Source organism: Emydura macquarii, unplaced genomic scaffold, assembly GCF_026122565.2.
Source record: "Emydura macquarii macquarii isolate MOO-44397 ecotype Brisbane River unplaced genomic scaffold, CSIRO-AGI_Emac_v2 contig_2897, whole genome shotgun sequence".
Lineage (NCBI taxonomy): Eukaryota > Metazoa > Chordata > Testudines > Chelidae > Emydura > Emydura macquarii.
The window spans coordinates 36,608,843-36,626,587 of NW_027133034.1; the positions used below are offsets into that span (position 1 = coordinate 36,608,843).

The 17,745-nt window shown below is 41.8% G+C and overlaps 2 protein-coding genes across 2 annotated transcripts in view; one reads left to right on the forward strand and one right to left on the reverse strand.

The window, feature by feature from the left end:
- Positions 1-12,160, reverse strand: part of ARSK (arylsulfatase family member K) — a 40,823-nt gene extending 28,663 nt beyond the window's left edge. The window contains 3 exon segments of the mRNA XM_067568709.1: positions 1,131-1,290; positions 3,309-3,438; positions 11,682-12,160. Coding sequence (XP_067424810.1) covers positions 1,131-1,290; positions 3,309-3,438; positions 11,682-11,861 — 470 coding nt within the window. The 5' untranslated portion in view covers positions 11,862-12,160.
- Positions 12,161-12,288: 128 nt separating this feature from the next.
- SKIC3 (SKI3 subunit of superkiller complex) overlaps positions 12,289-17,745 on the forward strand; it is a 67,273-nt gene continuing 61,816 nt past the window's right edge. The window contains exons 1-3 of the mRNA XM_067568666.1: positions 12,289-12,408; positions 15,966-16,063; positions 17,168-17,311. Coding sequence (XP_067424767.1) covers positions 15,974-16,063; positions 17,168-17,311 — 234 coding nt within the window. The 5' untranslated portion in view covers positions 12,289-12,408; positions 15,966-15,973. The remainder of the gene's footprint in view (positions 12,409-15,965; positions 16,064-17,167; positions 17,312-17,745) is intronic.

Below are 17,745 nucleotides of genomic sequence, written 5' to 3' on the forward strand. Positions count from 1 at the left end.
TCCCTCCCCTCAGCAAGAAAGATGGTTTAATGGACTGGTAGACTTGGCTGCAAAGGAAAGCATCAAATACAATAGATGGCAAGTCCTAGAAAAATCTGAGTTTATTTGGGATAATTTCCTAGAACTGGTCAACTAAAAATTCCTGAGGCCTGGATGAAAGGTAGGAGATAAATCCATACACTTCCTTCCTACTCTTCTCCTCTCTGGTTCTTCCCCCCCCCTGCCTTTTTCCCTTTGACTTTTATTTATTAATTTATATGAATACGTGGTATAAAAATCTATGTGCTGGGAATATATAGTAATTTTTATACTTGTTTTACACGTTTGCACCTAAAATATTTTTGGTTTGTTGTATGAAAAAAAATGAAAATGTAAATTAGAAAAAAAAATGAAAGGACTTTTAACTGATTCACACAAAAGATTAAAAATATTTTAATGAGTCATTCTTCTTGAAGACAATTCAGACAGAATTTAATGGAGATGGATAATGACTTTGTCGTCTTAAAGCACTGGTTCCTGGTTTACCAAGTAAAGCTACTAAAATCAGAATTAGTACTCTGTACTAAATCATGTATTTTATTCTAATTTGCCATAACAAAATGAAATTGACCTACACAAAGAACTGAAAGAAAGTTGAGTTTGCCAACTAAAATGAATAAATACACTGCACAAAATTAAGCAAAACATGTTTAGGATTTAAGGAAGAATTCTGGTGAGAATCACAATGAAATCAAATTACTTTGGGATAGCTACACTGCAATCTTGTTATGAATCTGTTTTTAAAATATTATTATTAAAAACTTAGTTTTATCCAGCTTATGACCCAATGGGCAAAGTCAGAGATATATAAATTGATTATCTGCATCCGTAACAGGCATAAAGGTCATTTGGTTTTCTTCTATACCCTCACTTAAGTCAATGTGACTCTGCATGAGAGTAACTGTATGCCTGGGCCTAACATTTTTCAGGATAGGGGCCTTCCTACATTTCTAACAGAATTTCTTTAAAAAAATCAATGTGACCTTTTAAATGTAAACCAGAAGTTGTTGTCAGTCTGTTGTTCCATGATCTATTTGCTTTTAATCACATTTATGGATGCTATTCCAGAGAGGAATCTATCCTTTGCCTACCTCACTGAGTGATGTCCTGAAGTATAATCAAGTTTCCCATATTTCTGAGTGCGGTAGCCATGCTTCTGCATCAGATCCATCCATGTTGCATAATTTGGATCCAAGCCTTTGAAGTTATTCCAAGATTCTGTTAAATGAGTGAAGAGGCCACTCCACATAGCTGAAAAAAACAGGTCAGAAACGTCTGTCAATGCATTTATAGAATAATAATATTAATACTCTGTACTTCTATAACACCTTCCATAGCATCCTTCATCCAAAGATCTCAACATACATTAATTAAGATTTGCACTACACCTGGGACATGTAGAAGTATTGTTATCCTTATTGCACAGATAAGAAAGCTGAAGTCCAGAGAGGTAAAACGATATATTTAAGTTCACGCAGTAGGTCAATAACAGAGCAGGGAGTAGAATCCAAGTCTCCTGATTCTTAGCTACATGATCTAATTTATATTTTTTTTAAATTTGTATTGCGGCACTGCCTAAGTCTGCAGACTCAGTCATGGGCTAAGGTCCCACTGTCCTAAGCATGGCACAATCACTAAATGTAATTTCTTCTCCTAGAAAAGAAACATTTTTATTGATTGTAAAAACAATATGCCTTACTAAAAAGGCCACAAAACAGCAAAGGACATAAGCATGTGTTAAATTTCAAGCGTGTGAGTAGCTCCCTTGACATCAGTGCTTTTCATAAGCTTAAAGTTAAGCACATTTTAACTGGGTTTTCTAGATGGCACCACTTCATGGCCCATCAGGGCATGACTAACTCCTGATGTGAGTCCCCAGGCATCACCCCCTCACAGATTCGGTGTCGCGACACCTTAGCCCTCCAGTTATGGCATGCTTGAGTCCCACCCCTTCTGTGGTGTCAGAATCCAAAACAAAAAGGAAAACATTAAACTCAGAAACAGGGTCATCCATAGGATCTTCAGGAAGATCCTTGCTCTCCTGCTATAAACAGCTAATCCCTTTCTGTTTGTTTTCCTGGGCCTAGCTGCCCCATCCACCAAAGGGTTCACCCACATAACAAGCAGCCCTAGGCTCTCAGCTTGAACCAGGCTTCTCTTGTCAAGGAAGTAGCTCTCCTTCCTGGTCAGCCCTGAATTGGGTTAGTTTTCCTTTTAGCTCTCCTCTCCATGCCTGACATTGGCAGCAGGTCTAATGGAGCAGCATCAACTGGGTCCATAGGCTCTCCTTAACCCTCTCATCATGGCAAGTGGAGAGCCTGTCAGTTTTCTTAAGTACCTTTGTTGCCAGTATGAGGCCTCTCTGCCCCATCTCATGTAAATGTTTTTCTGAATCAGGGCCATAATCTACAATGTGTTATAGGATTCAGTGTGAATACCCCATGGAGATGAATGAACCAGTTCCTCTCAGAGCTATTATTTCAGTTCCTCTGTGGACTCAGAAGGATGTCACTGCAGTGGTTACACTTAGTTCACATTTGAAAGGTTTCCTCCATAACCACAAGAACTAAAATTAAAATGAAAGTGTGGATTCTGGAGCACAACTTTTAACAAAACATGTACTATATGGCAAATTCTGTAGTTATGAAATTGCACAATACAAAGGGCTCTGATTATAACTGGTTGAAACAATAGAAAAAGTTTTAAAAACACTAACATATTTACGTAATAACTACTGAAAATACAAGATATTTGAGAATAACTGGTTGGAAGAGCTGATGTCTCAAGGCAAAGCTGAAGGCCAACCATCAATTTCAGTCAACTGTTAGCATTTCATATATGCTCCAGACAATAAGAAAGGTAGAAAGTATCTTTCTGTTGGGAAGCTCCAGAGCAGCCCTGAATGCAGCCATAGATTGATGTCACAGAGGACAAACTAACAATTCCATTGGAATCCCTAAAGGTTTACAGAAGTACTGAAACCTGAGTGAAGTTTGCAAAGGCTTGGGGGCTGAGAAGTAAGAAGAGAAGAATTGGGTTGGGAGGAAGAAGCATGGGAGGCAGAGAAGGGGGAAAGAGAAATGGATAGCCCTCAGAAGAGTGGATAATTCAGAATCTCAGAAGAGTTGGATAATTTCAGATAAGCATTTAAAAATTGGAGCTTATTCAGCTCAAGCCTTCTGAGGTTCATCTATCACTAATGAACATTTAAACCGGCTCTCCCCAGGTACTTACTATTTCCTTTAATAAGATTTTTAATATGGTCTTACCTGCACGAGAAGGACAACATATTGGAGAATTGGTGTAGGCATTGAGAAAAACAGTGCCATATCTTTTCATGAGATTTATAAAAGGCAGGATCACCGTCTGATTTCCTGGATAAAATGTCAACCTTCCATCCTGCAATCAAACAGAAGGCAGTTAAAAACATTAAAAATGGATAATGGTAACATTTTCTTTAATACATGGTACCTAGAAATTTAAGTCTGGCGCCTAGTATTTCTCCGGGGAGAGTGGCTGCCGTGCTCCAGCCAGGGTGCCCGGCCGCTGGGCCCACACTGTGGGAGAGGGGTGGAGGGAAGGGGCGGGGCGGGGAGGGGAGAGCAGCTGCTGTGCTCCGGCCAGGGCACCCCGCTGCTGAGCCCACGTTGTCTGGCTCCTTAATTTTTGGGCTGGCTCCTAGCTCCAAAACAAATCTGTTGAGCCCTGCTTTATAATTAGAAATAAAATATTATGAAAATGACTCAAAGCTATAGTATATGGCAAATGTACCATTCTAGGAATTACTGAAACAAACTTCATCCACATTCTGGATGTCCAAGAGATGTACTTAGTTTTGATCTTATAAACTGTGCAAAGAATTAAATCCTCATGCAACTACAGTAGGATAATAATAATCAGCACTTATAAAGAGTCATTAAACTTAGCACCTTCCAAAAATGAATTATCTTCATAGACTATAAGGTCAGAAGGGACCATTATGATGATCTAGTCTGACCTCCTGCACAATGCAGGCCACAGAACCTCACCCATCCACTCCTGTAACAGACCCCTAACCTAAGACTGAGTTAATGAAGTCCTCAAATAATGATTTAAAGACTTCAAGGTTCAGAAAATCAACCAGCAAGTGACCCATGCCTATGCTACAAAGGAAAGCAAAACCTGCCCAAGGCCTATGCAAATCTGCCCTGGGGGAAAATTCTTTCCCAACCACAAATATGGCTATTAGCGAAACCCTGAGCATGTGGGCAAGACTCACCAGCCAGACACCCAGAAAGAATTCTCTGTAGTAACTCAGAACCCACCCCATCTAACATCCCATCACAAGCCATTGGGCATATTTACCGCTAATAGTCAAAGATCAGTCAATTGCCAAATTAGGCTGTCCAATCATACCATCCCCTTGATAAACTTATCAAGCTCCTTATTCACTCCTCTGATGGTTAGAAACCTTCATTTAATTTCAAGTCTAAACTTCCTGATGGCCAGTTTATTTTCATTTGTTCTTGTGTCCACATTGGTGCTGAACTTAAATAACTCCTTTCCCTCCCTGGCATTTATCCCTCTGATGTATTTATAGAGAGCAATCATATCTCCCCTCAACCTTCTTTTGGTTAGGCTAAACAAGCTAAGCTCTTTGAGTCTCCCCTCATAAGGCAGTTTTCGATTCCGCAGATCATCCTAGTAGCCCTTCTCTGCACCTGTTCCAGTATGAATTCATCTTTCTTAAACATGGGAGACTAGAACTGCACACAGTATTCCAGATGAGGGCTGACCAACGTCTTGTATAATGGTACTAACACCTCCCTATCTCTACTGGAAATACCTCGCATGATGCTTCCAAGGACCGCATTAGCTTTTTTCATGGCTACATCACATTGGCGGCTGATAGTCATTCTGTGATCAACCAATATGCCCAGGTCCTTCTATTTGTCTGTCACTTCCAACTGATGCATCCCCAGTTTATAGCAAAAGTTCTTGTTATTAGTCCCTAAGTGCATGACCTTGCACTTTCCACTATTAAATTTCATCCTATTTCTATTAGTTCAGTTTACAAGGTCATCCAGATCTTGTTGTGTGATATCCCAGGTCTTTCTCTATATTAGCAACACCACCCAAGTTTGTCTCATTCGCAAACTTTATTAACACACTTCCACTTTTTGTGCCAAGATCAGCAATAAAAGAGATCAATAAGATTGGTCCCAAAGCTGATCCCTGAGGAAATCTACTAGTAACCTCCCTCCAACCTGACAGTTCACCTTTCAGTATGATCTGTTGTAATTTCCCCTTTAACCAGTTCCTTATTCACCTTCCAATTTTCTGCCAGCCTGGCTAACTCAATTTGCAGAATGTCAGGCTCTTACTCTGAGGGTCCAGGGTCAATCCCCATCTTTTGCAATTTAACTAATAATTCCTCATATGGAACCGTATCAAATGCCTTACTGAAATCTAAGCAAATTAGATCGACTGCATTCCCTTTGTCTAAAAAAATCTGTTATCGTCTCAAAAAAGATCAAGTTGTTCCAGCACGATCTACCTTTTGTAAAACCATGTTGTATTTTGTTCCAATTACCGTTAGCCTCAATATCCTTACCTACTTTCTCTTTCAAATTTTTGTCCAATACCTTGCATGTTACTGAGGTCAAACTAACAGGGCTGTAATTACCCAGATCACTTTTTTCCCTTTCTTAAAAATAGAAACTATGTTAGCAATTCTCCAGTCATACGATACAACCCCTGAGTTTACAGATTCATTAAAAATCCTTGCTAATGGGCTTGCAATTTCATGTGCCAGTTCCTTTATTATTCTTGGATGGAGATTATCCGGCCCCCTGATTTAGTCCCATTAAGAAGTTCGAGTTTGGCTTCTACCTCAGATGTAGTAATTTCTACATCCATATCCTCAATCCTATTAGCTCCCCTGCCACTATCCCTAAATTCTTCATTAGCCTAATTTAAAAACTGAGGCAAAGTATTTGTTTAGATATCGGGCCATGCCTAGATTATCCTTAACCTCCAACCCATCCTCAGTGCTTAGCAGTCCCACTTCTTCTTTCTTTGTTTTCTTCCTGTTTATATGGCTATAGAACCTTTTACTATTGCTTTTAATTCCCTTTGCAAGGTCCAACTCTACTTTCCTTTTGGCATTTCTCACTTTATCCCTACATGTTCTCCAAGACATATCTTTTCTTGCTGACCTTCCACTCCTTGTAGGCTTTCTGCTTTCTCTTAATCACCTGTCTGAGATGTTTGCTCATCCAGCTTGGTCTATAACTCTTGCCTATGATTTTTTTCCCCTTCCTTGGAATGCAGACTTCAGATAGTTCCTGCAACTTTGATTTGAAGTAATTCCAAACCTCCTTTGCCTTTATATCAATGAGTTCTTCAGTCCAGTCCTCTTCCCCAACTAATTCCCTTAATTTTTTAAAGTTAGCCCTTTTCAAGTCAAAGACCCTAGTCACAGATCTATTTTTGTTTATCCAGCCATTTAGTTTGAACTGAATTAGCTCATGGTCCCTCGAACCAATGTTGCGCCCTACAAGGAGTTCTTCTATGAGGTCCTCACTACTCATCAATACCAAATCTAAAATGGCATCCCCTCTTGTTGGTTCAGCAATTATTTGATGAAGTAATCTGTCAGATACCACATCCAGGAAAATCTGGGCCCTATCATTATTACTAGGAATAGTCTTCCAGTCTATATCTGAGAAATTAAAGTCTCCCATAACCACACATTTCCCAGTAGTTTTTACTTCATTAAAAACATTAAGAAGGTCTCTATGCATATCCAAATCGGATCCCAGTGGTCTGTAGCACACCCCAAGCACTATCCCAGGGGAAGCTCTAGTAGCTTTCTTCCCCAATGTGATTTTTGCCAAGACAGACTCTGTCTCATCCATTGCATCACTTCTAATTTATTTACAGTCTACTTCATCATTGATGTACAATGCTACTCCACCATCTTTGCCTTTATTTGTCTTTCTTAAACAGCACATACCTCCAATCTCAACCATGCTTCTGTTATCCCTATATTTAAAACTCTGAAAAACTGGAAAACTCTGAAACACATCTCATGACTTACCACTCTGGTCTCTAATCATCATCTTTGACAAGCTGACTGAAAGGCCATCTTCAACAACACCTGAGCCATCTTTACCAATAACTTAGCATCCTCCATCTCAAAACATGTTTCAGATAAGAAAATAGCATAGAAACACTGCCAGTCACATTAGTTTCTCTTTGCCACAAATAGGGGGCAAACATCCATACTGTTTGATCTATCAGCATCATTTGACACTGGCCATGAGATGCTGTTGACTTGCTTAAGAGACATGGTACAGGGGGTTGGAGTCAATGGGAGTTGCCTCCAATTCTTCTTCCCAGATATATTTCAGAGAGTCATGATAGGCAGCTGATCCTCCACCTTTAGAGCTCTCACTTAAGGAGAACTGCATGATTCAATCCTATTCCCATCTTATTTCAACACACATATATTTCAAGCTCCTAGGGGAGAATGTGAGATGTTCAAGTACTGAAGTTCAGGGTATGTAGACAACACCTAACTCTACAACTCTTTCACATCAAATGTAGACAGCACCATCTCCCACTTGCCTGGTGTCTGAATGAGAAAAGCACCTGGATGAAGAACAGTTGGCTAAAACAAAACTGGGATAAAAATAAGTTTTGTTATGAAAAAGAAAATATTTCAAATTTTGTCCAAAATTCCTGACATTTCCCTGAAGGGGGGAAAAGGTCCATCTTCCAATCATCAAGCTGATGCTTAGTCTTGTGCCTTCACTGCTCCTTGATTGGTAAAATTTATTGCGTTTTACCACTGCAATGTTGCTTACAAGGAGGAAGGTGAAGGCCATGAGAAAGCTCTAGCTGGTCCCATATGGAGTAGCCCATCCACTAAGTAATAGAGTGAGAAGCGCAAAATAGTCTAAAGCTCAGTATGCTAAAATGACACCCTTTCCACTGCCAGATTCAGATTAAGGTCTTGGTCTTGATTGTTAAGGTTCTTGATGGTCTATGCTCTTATTATTGCAGAGATTGGCTCTCTTCATGTGACCTATCCTGACATGAAAATCAGAGAAGTTGGAACAAACCATGATAAAGAAGCAGGCCTTTCCTGGCCTATGCCAGTAACACTCACACACTGGAGCATGAATGCATGCGTGGCCATAACCTTAACCCTAACCCATTCCCCACCTCTGCCCATTCACTGGATGGGAAGGGAAGTAGCAGCCCTACTTGCAGCTCCCACTTTCATTGCAACCTGCAATGGTGCCCGCTACGGTATTCTACAATGTGTGAAGGACCCTTCATTTTATCAATTTGTTTAACTACAACTTTTATCAATAATATTTATTTATACAGTATCTTAAAACCAACCTTCCCTTCTTCCCCAAAAGAAAACTTCAAATGATTAAAACCAGCTAACTGTGCAAATAGCTAGTGAAGATCACCACATGTTCATTTCACATTTGCTCTGATACTCCCTACCTCCAGTGTGTTTTGACGCACCTCGTCCTAAATTATATTGTAAGTTCTTTCGTGAAAAGGCTGTCTTTCACTATTTGGCTCTGCTCTGCAAACACTTGCACACACATACCTTCAGGCATGTGAGTAGTCCCACTGAACTCATGGTACATGTTTGTACAGCACTAATCACAATAAGGATCCTTATTTGGGCTTCTGGGCAATGCAGTACTATACTAAATAATAGTAAATCAGTGTACAGTGGCTCTTACCAGAAATTTTTTCAGATTTCTCATCTCCTATGTGAAAATAATTACTCAAACAGAAAAGTAACATGTTAAATTGAACTTCCACTCTTTTTTTCTGTTCAAGCATAACCTTAGTCATTTACTTCTATGGGTGTGCGGCATACGACGATGATAAAGAATCAAGGAACAGTTCTTCTAACATTACACAAGGAACTTTATTAGAATAAGGGAAACATTATCATCATCCTTAAAACTCTCTTTTTGCTTCACTGCAGAATTTCTACCTAAAATTTCCTTCAGACTTTGCCTGACTTCTTACAACAGATACACATAACTTCACACAGTGTACAAAGATTTAATTTTTAGCTAGGATCTGATCCTGACTTCATTTGAACAGTTAGTCACAAGTGTTTGCAAGACCAGGACCCTAATCTCCATGACATTCCACCTACATACAAAAAAATGGAATTGTGACTTTTTTTTCCCTGCCTTTGGCCTTACAATAGAGATCCACAACAAAAGTTACTCTGTCTAAAGAATATCGTGTTTTTTATGGTACACTTTTATGTGCCTTAATTTTGATTTCAGTTATACTGATATAACTTCATTGGAGATGGTTTCCCTGTCTTATATAGTCCCTTGGGGGGAAAAGAAAACAGGGACTAAATAGGCACCAAGCCCAATACTTTTTATATTAATTATTATTATTATTTCTATAACCATAGCACTTACGAGCCCTAGTAATGGAGCAGGATCCCAGTGAGCTAGATGATGTACAAACACAGAACAAAAAGGCAGTCCCTGCCTCAAAGATAAGAGAAAATAAATGGATACAGATGGGAACAGAGAGTACAGAGAAAACAAAGAAACAATATTGCCCAGAACAATAGGCAGTAGTCTCAGGACACCAGAAGCATCATTGTTGTCAATTTTTTCCTAGGCATCACAGAAAAGTTTTAAGGAGACTTTTGAAGGAGGAAAATGCATTTGTTTTGCAGACATTTACAGGGATCTCCTCCTAAGCATGAGGGGGCAACATGGAAGAGCATAGAGGGGAGAGTTTGACAATTTAATAAAGCTTGCATCACAGGCCAATGGGAGGTGGGAGTTCACATCTAGATGAGAGATAGGATGGGGATATGCCATGAAGGGCCTTGAAAGTGAAAACAAGTATCTTATGCTTGGTGCGATAAAGAGGGAGTCAGTGGAGGGATGCAAACAGAATCACAACACAGAATCAGAGAGTTTAAGGCCAGAAAACACCATCATATCATCTATCTAGTCTGACCTTCTATTGTATATCACAAGCCACCAACACCACCTTGAAAACACACACTAAACCCAGCTGAAATTAGGCCAAAGTATTACAGCCTACAGGAGGTGAAACTATTATGTACCACAGGGAATGAATAGGAGGGATCAAGCTGCATGAGTGCCTGAGGCCCCCACAATGACAGGGAAATGATTAAGTGGAAAATACACAGATAATTCTGGCAATGCAATAGAAAAGGAAAATGATCTTAGCAGCATGGTTCTAAATGAATATGAGCAGGACAAGGTTCAGTCACTCAAAAAACAAATTCTTGCCTAGCCCTTTGATTAACATTAAATAAAAAACTTCAGGAGGAATATTACAAAATAAAATTAAAGAAGTAAAATTCAAAGTGAGAAAATATTTAGTTTATGCAAACTTTCTTATACAAAATGATCAATAGTAGATTTGTTTGCTCCCCAAAGGAGCTGTCTTCTACCATAAATAAGAAAGGATATGTATTTAAGAATTAAATAAAGATTAAATGAAATAAAGTTTTAAAGGCAATAATTAACTCCAGGGTCTGATTGCACCTGTTCTATATATCTGCCTGTATAATTATACCACATTCATCACTGTAGTATCTGAGGCCATATGGACACAGGGGAAATTTACAAAATATTCTCATCATTTATCACTACTTCAGCTGAACTGCCAGACCCATAGTGTTGACAAGCTTCTGGTATTTTTACCACTGTTAGGTAAACCTGATTAAAGCATAGTGATAAAAACAGGCTTGGGCCCAGTAGTCTTTTCTATACCATGACTCCCTCCAGCTCTGCTGACCCTGTGTTTAAACTCCTTGGAATTATTCTATAAATTTCTCCATTGTGGATGATACCTGAATTCCTTATAATTTCTAAAAGCTATAAATCCCTAGGATCTCTGATTGTTCCCTACAGCTTCATATTGGCAGGAGTGTTTTTCCTCTTTTAAACATAGGTCAAAGAAATTGTTTTTACATTTCTGTTCAGCACTGTTCACTGCTACTGTACCATAATACACCCTGTCCATATGATCGCCACTCCTGGGATCTTCAGAGTTGCACCATGGCCAGGTTTACTATAACTGATTACAGAAATCAGTTACATGTAAGTTATTATTTTAAAGGAACTGATGAAAATAACGGGTTTCTTTTTAAAGTGTGATCTTGAGAAGAAATCTGACTCTTTAAGCTCCAAAATAAAAAGTCTTTCACTTATTTGCAATCTTGTCTTTATGGTCCCAAACAGAAGTGATGCTACAGCTGGACAGCTTTCAGGGATATAACATATCTTTTTTTCTGGGACTGTGGTCCTTCCTTGGACAGGATGGTCTCGCAAGCCCTGATTGCAGCCCATTAACAGCTCCCAAAATAACTTTCAGAGCCTGTGAAATGTCATTTTAGCATGAGGCAAAGACGATTTGACACCACGGCACCCGCTGCCTTGAGTCACATCACACAAGTGTCTCTGGTGCACAGATGGCACCCCGCACTCATGGCACCTACAGAAGCTGGTAGAACCAGGTTAGGGTTTGGCGCTACCTTCTTTATACGCACTCAGGCTCTTTCCCAGTGAGAGGAGGGCTGGAGAAGCAGGAGGCTCTGGTGGGATACTTACAAAGGCATCGCACATCACCATCACCACGTTGGGTGCTGCCCACAGGCTGCTGCCAGTGCTGTGGCGTCCCCAGGCCACAGGACGCGCCTTCGCGCCTTCCCAGCGGGTGGAAACCAGCAGCAGCAGCGCCAGGGCCGCCAGCCCCACCTTCCGGGCCCCTTCTCCGCACCGCCCCCTCATTCTAACCCCGCACCCCGGGCCACCAGCTCCCGGCAGGTCCCTTCCCGGGCCCACGGGCCCTCACACAGCCACAGGGCGAGCAGCGCTTCCGGGCAGCCAGGCTGCTGCTGCAGCCAGTGAGGCCGCGCTGGTCCTAGAGCCAGCCAGGCCCACCCAGCCCTTTGACACGGCCCACGGCGGCTACACGCCGGCTTCTGCCCGGGGGCCGGGGCCCGAAAGCGGGAGGCCCGAACCGTCACACCCCCGCGCGCGGACCAAGCTACAGCACCCATGAGGCCACACACAGAAGCGGGCCACGCGCCGACGAACTACGCCTCCCACCATGCCTCGGCGCGTGGTCCGGTAGCGTAGGACGTAGGGGGAGGAACTACGACTCCCATCATGCCACACGAGCGGGAGGACGGTAAGATGGCGGCGTGCTGGGTAGCGTCAATGGTTGTCACGCGGGAAGGGTAGTCACTCAATGCGCCTGCGCGGCCGAGCCGGGGCCGGCGGAGAGGGGGTACCGGCCGGGGTTGTTGGTGGCTGGTGATCGAGGCGGACGGAGGCAGGTGGAGCGATCAGTGGCCGGGGGGAGGGGATCGGGCGCAGGGGGTAGTGCCGCTGCCGCTGCCGGGTCCTTGCTGGCTCAGCGGGGGAGCGGGCGGGCGGGGACCCCGTGCCCAGGGGGTGCGAGGCGGCTGGTGCGCGCTGCCGAGTGGCGTGTGAGGGGTGCTAGGGCCCCGTGGGCGACAGCTGCTGGTGATGCCTGTGGATTAACCGGGCGGTTCTCAAGTGGCAGAGGAAAAGAAAGGTCCTAGCTCTGGGCAGAGATGGCAAAATAGCCCAAAGTGCGTGAGGGGCTAGAGCTAGATCCACAAAGGGGCTGGTGTAGGTCTGCACTGCAAACCCCCCAACACACACACACCCATGGCCAGAGCCCAGATCTGTGGACTTGGGCTCACGCTACCGTGCAGAAAATAGTAGGGCAGATGTTCCTTCTTGGGCTCAGAGACCCACTCTGCTTGCTGCCTTTCACAACCCAAACAGGGATGTCTACACTGCCCTTTTTAGCATCATAGCATGAGCCCTGCAGCCGCAGGTGTTTTGGGGCTGTTTTTTTCAGTGTAGATATACCCTTAAACTCAGTGTTGCAACACCTGATATTGAGGCACCCTGCTGCCCAGTGGGATCCTTAGCCCTGGGTTAGGTGCACAGGCTCCTCATTCAGTGCATGGAATGAGTTAGGCTCCAAAGAAAGGGATACACAAAAGCCAGTAGGCTGAGCAGGGAGCTGTCCCAGCTAACAGTAGCCAGTAGGAAATGCCAAGGAGAAGTGTGAATGCTAAGCCTCACTTCTCAAAGTTAATTAGGTGCCTGACTCCAGGCTGGAGGGAGAGGGTCTCTCTACTTGGGCTTCACAGAGCTGAACTGAGATTAGAGTTAGGCTTCTAAGCCAGGTCAGCTCTTTTTCATGAAAAAACTGGAGAGAGAGAGAGACCCCCACATGCCCCATTATAGCCAATAGCCTGGCACAAACCTGGGATGTGGGAGACCTGTTTTAAAATCTCTGCTCAGCAGCATGGACTTGAATTTGGGCTTGACCCATATCTTAGGGAGTAACCTAACCACCAGACTACAGAGTCATTCACTTTCCTTCTGACCCAATGAATATTTAATTTTTTAGATAAAATGGAACAGCTTCAACAGGGGAGACTGAGAGAGATACCCTTGAGAATATCAAACAGCCTAGTGGTTAGGTGTCTCACTTATCATGTAGGAGACTTGGGTTCAACTCCTTGCACCAGCTCAAGCAGAGTGGGGAATTTGAAAACATGCCTTTTATATCCTAACTGTGTGCCCTCATAAATTGGATATTACATATATGCTCACCAGTCCCCAAAATTTCCAGTCCACTTGCCCCCCAACTGTCTTTTGTGCAAGGTAGGCTCTGAAGACACATAATGGATCTGACTGAGTAGGGGAGATTGAGACTCCTAGTTGGAGAATTCTGCTGGGGCATCATGCAGTTCAGTGTCATCAGAATTTAGATGGCCTAGCACATGGTCATCAGCAGACACTTAAGTGACTAGGGGACTTTACTGGGAGAAATGTAGGTGCCTGGGAAATTTAGGCACCTACAGGGTTAGGTGGCAGCTGAGCAGGGGTTTTAAGGATCTCAGTGATGCCTAAAGTGGCAGTTAGGTGCCTGTGTCTCTTTGTGAATCTAGCCCCGTGTGTCTAATTCAATGCCAGTCCTGTGGCACCACGACTTCATCTAATCTGTTAGGTGACTCCTTCTATTGCTCTCATTTCATCTGTTGCAGGTCATCAGGGTGATGCTGCTGGTAATATTTTACCAAGCTATTAATACAGTCCCGCCTTTAGATCAGAGTACTGTTTTCCAGCTAGGTCTGAAATCCAACAAGATAAGTCAGTTTCCTAAAGCAGGCTATCACAGGAAGTACTGTGCCTTGACATGGAAGTGGATGTGGTTTGGCGGAGGTCGTGATTAGACCTGGGCAAAAATTTATTTGCCACAGTCCATAGCCATGCCAAAGATCAGAATTGGAACATGCCCCTGGGCCCCTGTTATTCCAAACTGAGAGCAACCAAAAATGGAAACAACTGCCTCCACCAACCACACATGCTAATTAAGACTAAGTAAGGCATTAATGTTTTTGAGGTCCCTAATGAGATGGGCATGTGTGATGAAGAAGATTCTCTTTAACTGTCTGGTTTCTCCAGGTGATGCTAAGAGGCAGAGTTAAGGTTGGGTGACTGTGTCCGCAGTTGCATTCTTTCATTTGTGTCTATGTGTGGGAGGTTGTTTTTGGTAAATAGCCTGGAAATTTCAGATTCTTTCTTAATGTTTATGATACTTGAGAAAACAACAGTGGGGTTTTTTTGAGGGTTTTTGTTTTTTATTGCTAAAGGGAGATTTTCTTCAACCTTAACTAATAAGTTAATACTCTTTTGCTGAGAATTTCCTTACACTTTAAAAAAAATCTTCAAGAACTGCTCAGTGCGATAAGTTCCTGCAGACATTTCAGACTGCACGAGGGATCTTTCAAATCATACACCTTACTTCTTCTTGAAATACTCTTACCTTTCACAATGAGGTCCAGTCATAGGTGCTACAGTAATACAAATAAGTAATAATAATAATTATAATAATATATGACTTCTAATATTACATTTTTCATAGTGCAGCCTTGCTCCCCAACGTAGTGTTTCTTCACCTCATTCACACCTAGGTTCTCCTGCACCTGCATGTCCCCATCCTGGCAGTCATGATCATTGCATATGAACCATGTACACTTTCTAAAGCATGCGATAGACTGAGTGTATCAAACTGATGTACGTGTACAATATACTTAAATATACATGTATGTGCTTTAAATGATACCATGTGTAAGCTTCAAAATATATTTGTGTATATAATACACAACTTTAAATGTTTATATTTCCATTTTCTTATGAAAACAAGCTTGAATGTTTCTTTAATTTCTGCACACATCCCTTCCAAACTTATAAAGTATTTTTCCCTCATTAGGGACTACTTACAAAGTGGAATTTGAAGTTGCTCGCTGATGATGGTAGAATGTTATCGCCAAAAAGTGTTGGGAAAATCTTTCAATGTGAATGACAGAGAAACACATAAACCTCCATATTGCAGAAACTCCTTATTTAATATGCCCCAACTGTCAAGAAAAATTCTACTCTGGAATGAAAAGTAGCTTTTAGTATTTCAGGATGATGGCCCAGATCCAGCATAGCATTTAAGGATTTGTATAAATTTGAGTATATGATTAGTCCCAGTGACTTTAGTGGGACTACTCATTAAAAATAATGCATGTACTTAAATTATGTGCTTGGGATTGGGGTTTAAAGGTGTACTATTGCATATATATTTATATGTATGCGCACTGCTTTTCTGTCTACTGGATTGATAGCTACTTGAGGCAGGGATTTTGTCTTATACTTACAGCAGCAAACATACTATTAACATTTGCTAAAACGTTTTCTCTGTGTATGATGATGCAATGTAAGCAGAATGCTTTGAAGAGCAGTTAATATAAATATCGTTTGTTAAAAATTAATTGTGTGTGCTTTTGACTTTAGTAGTAATCATGTCAAATAAGGAGGTGAAGGCAGCATTGAAAAGTGCCAGAGAAGCAATAAGAAATAAAGAATACAAGGAAGCCTTAAAACATTGCAAGGTAATTAATTCTTCCACTTGTACTAAAATTAATTGTGTATATATGTAAAAACCCTTACTATTTCCTCTCCACTAGAATTGTACTTTATACTTTCTGCAGTAATGTACATACTAAGTAATGTACGGCTCTTGGCAGCGTTAACATTGAGTGATTTGCTGTGGGGTAATCGATAAAGTTCTGGTGGGTGGGTTCTTCTTCCTTTCTTGAATGAAGACGAACTTTACCAGAGTCAGAGATATGCCACCCCTCAATTCACGTACTGGATCTTGCTGCTAGACCAGTGGTTCTCAACCTTTTTTTCCCCCCGAGTACCACTCGGGTCAGGTACAGTCAGGTCAAGTACCACTTGACCTGACTGTACCTGACCCGAGTACCACTTGGGAAAAAAAGGGGGAGGGGGGGACTTTCGGTGGCAGCGGGGTTTCGCAGCGGGCTATGGAGGGAACAATGCCCTCCGCTGAAACCCTTCCGCCGTTTCCCCTTTTCGGCCACAGAGTTTCGCAAGGGTGGGTGGGAGGACCCTTCCAGCGGCGGTGGCGGCAGATTCGGTGGCGCGGTACGGCTCGCGTACCACCCAGCCTTCTTCGGCATACCACCGGTGGTACACCACCGGTTGAGAACCGCTGTGCTAGACAGTAGATACTGTGGTTTGGTGTGGTGCTGATTTCATTAGTTGCCCATTTTGGCTTGTACAGAAAAGGCAATCAGTTTTCTTTTGCATATGAATAAATGTGAAGCAGAAGATATTCTCAGATGACTGTGACAAAAGTCTATCTTTAACCATAGACTTTATATGAATCCTTCAACGACCAGAGTTACTGATACCTATGTCAGTAGGACAATTCAGATGCACAGTTTTTTCTTGCTAGAGAAAGCTATCAGTTAGAACATTAACCTTTTATTAATGCTCTAACTTATGTTACCACTGTGTAGAAATCATCTTATTAAATGGATGCCTAATAAATAAAATTAACTGTGTACCAGACTTGTATGTTCAGGAGCTTTTTTTTCTAGAAAGTAAGAAAACTGGTTAATCAAACTCAGTAGTTGAGTCTGTAAGACACATTTAGTACACTAGCTTCATTTCATCTCTTGTATTTGTAGGCAGTGCTGAAACAAGAGAAAAATAACTACAATGCCTGGGTGTTTATTGGCCTGGCAGCTGCAGAGTTAGAACAGCCTGATCAGGCCCAAAGTGCATACAAAAAGGCCGCTGAACTTGAACCAGGCCAGTTACTGGCATGGCAGGTATGTATTCGATTCGGTTTCCTCTTTACCCTTCCTATTAAATGGGCTACTGTGTTCTTAAGTATAGGAACAAGACCCAATCAACATTGACTCTTAGAGCAGATCCTCAAGTTGTGTAAATTGTCATATAACAAATTATACCAAGTGTGGATCTGACTGCATGTGTGCACAATGTGAAAACCAATAGGGGTTGCATGTCTGTAAAAGAGGTCAAATTTTGGATTCATTATGTTTAAATTATTCTAGGTCTTCTAATAGATAAATATCTGTAATTCTCTTGGAAAACAAAACAAAGATACAGAAAAAGTACACTTATCCCCTTTAAGGGCTTTCTGAGTTGCCTTGCTCATGACTCAGGAAATTTAATTTGTTGTTTCTCTCCTATAAGAGACAGAATTTTGCATAGTAACTTTTTTCCCCCAGCCACTGATACA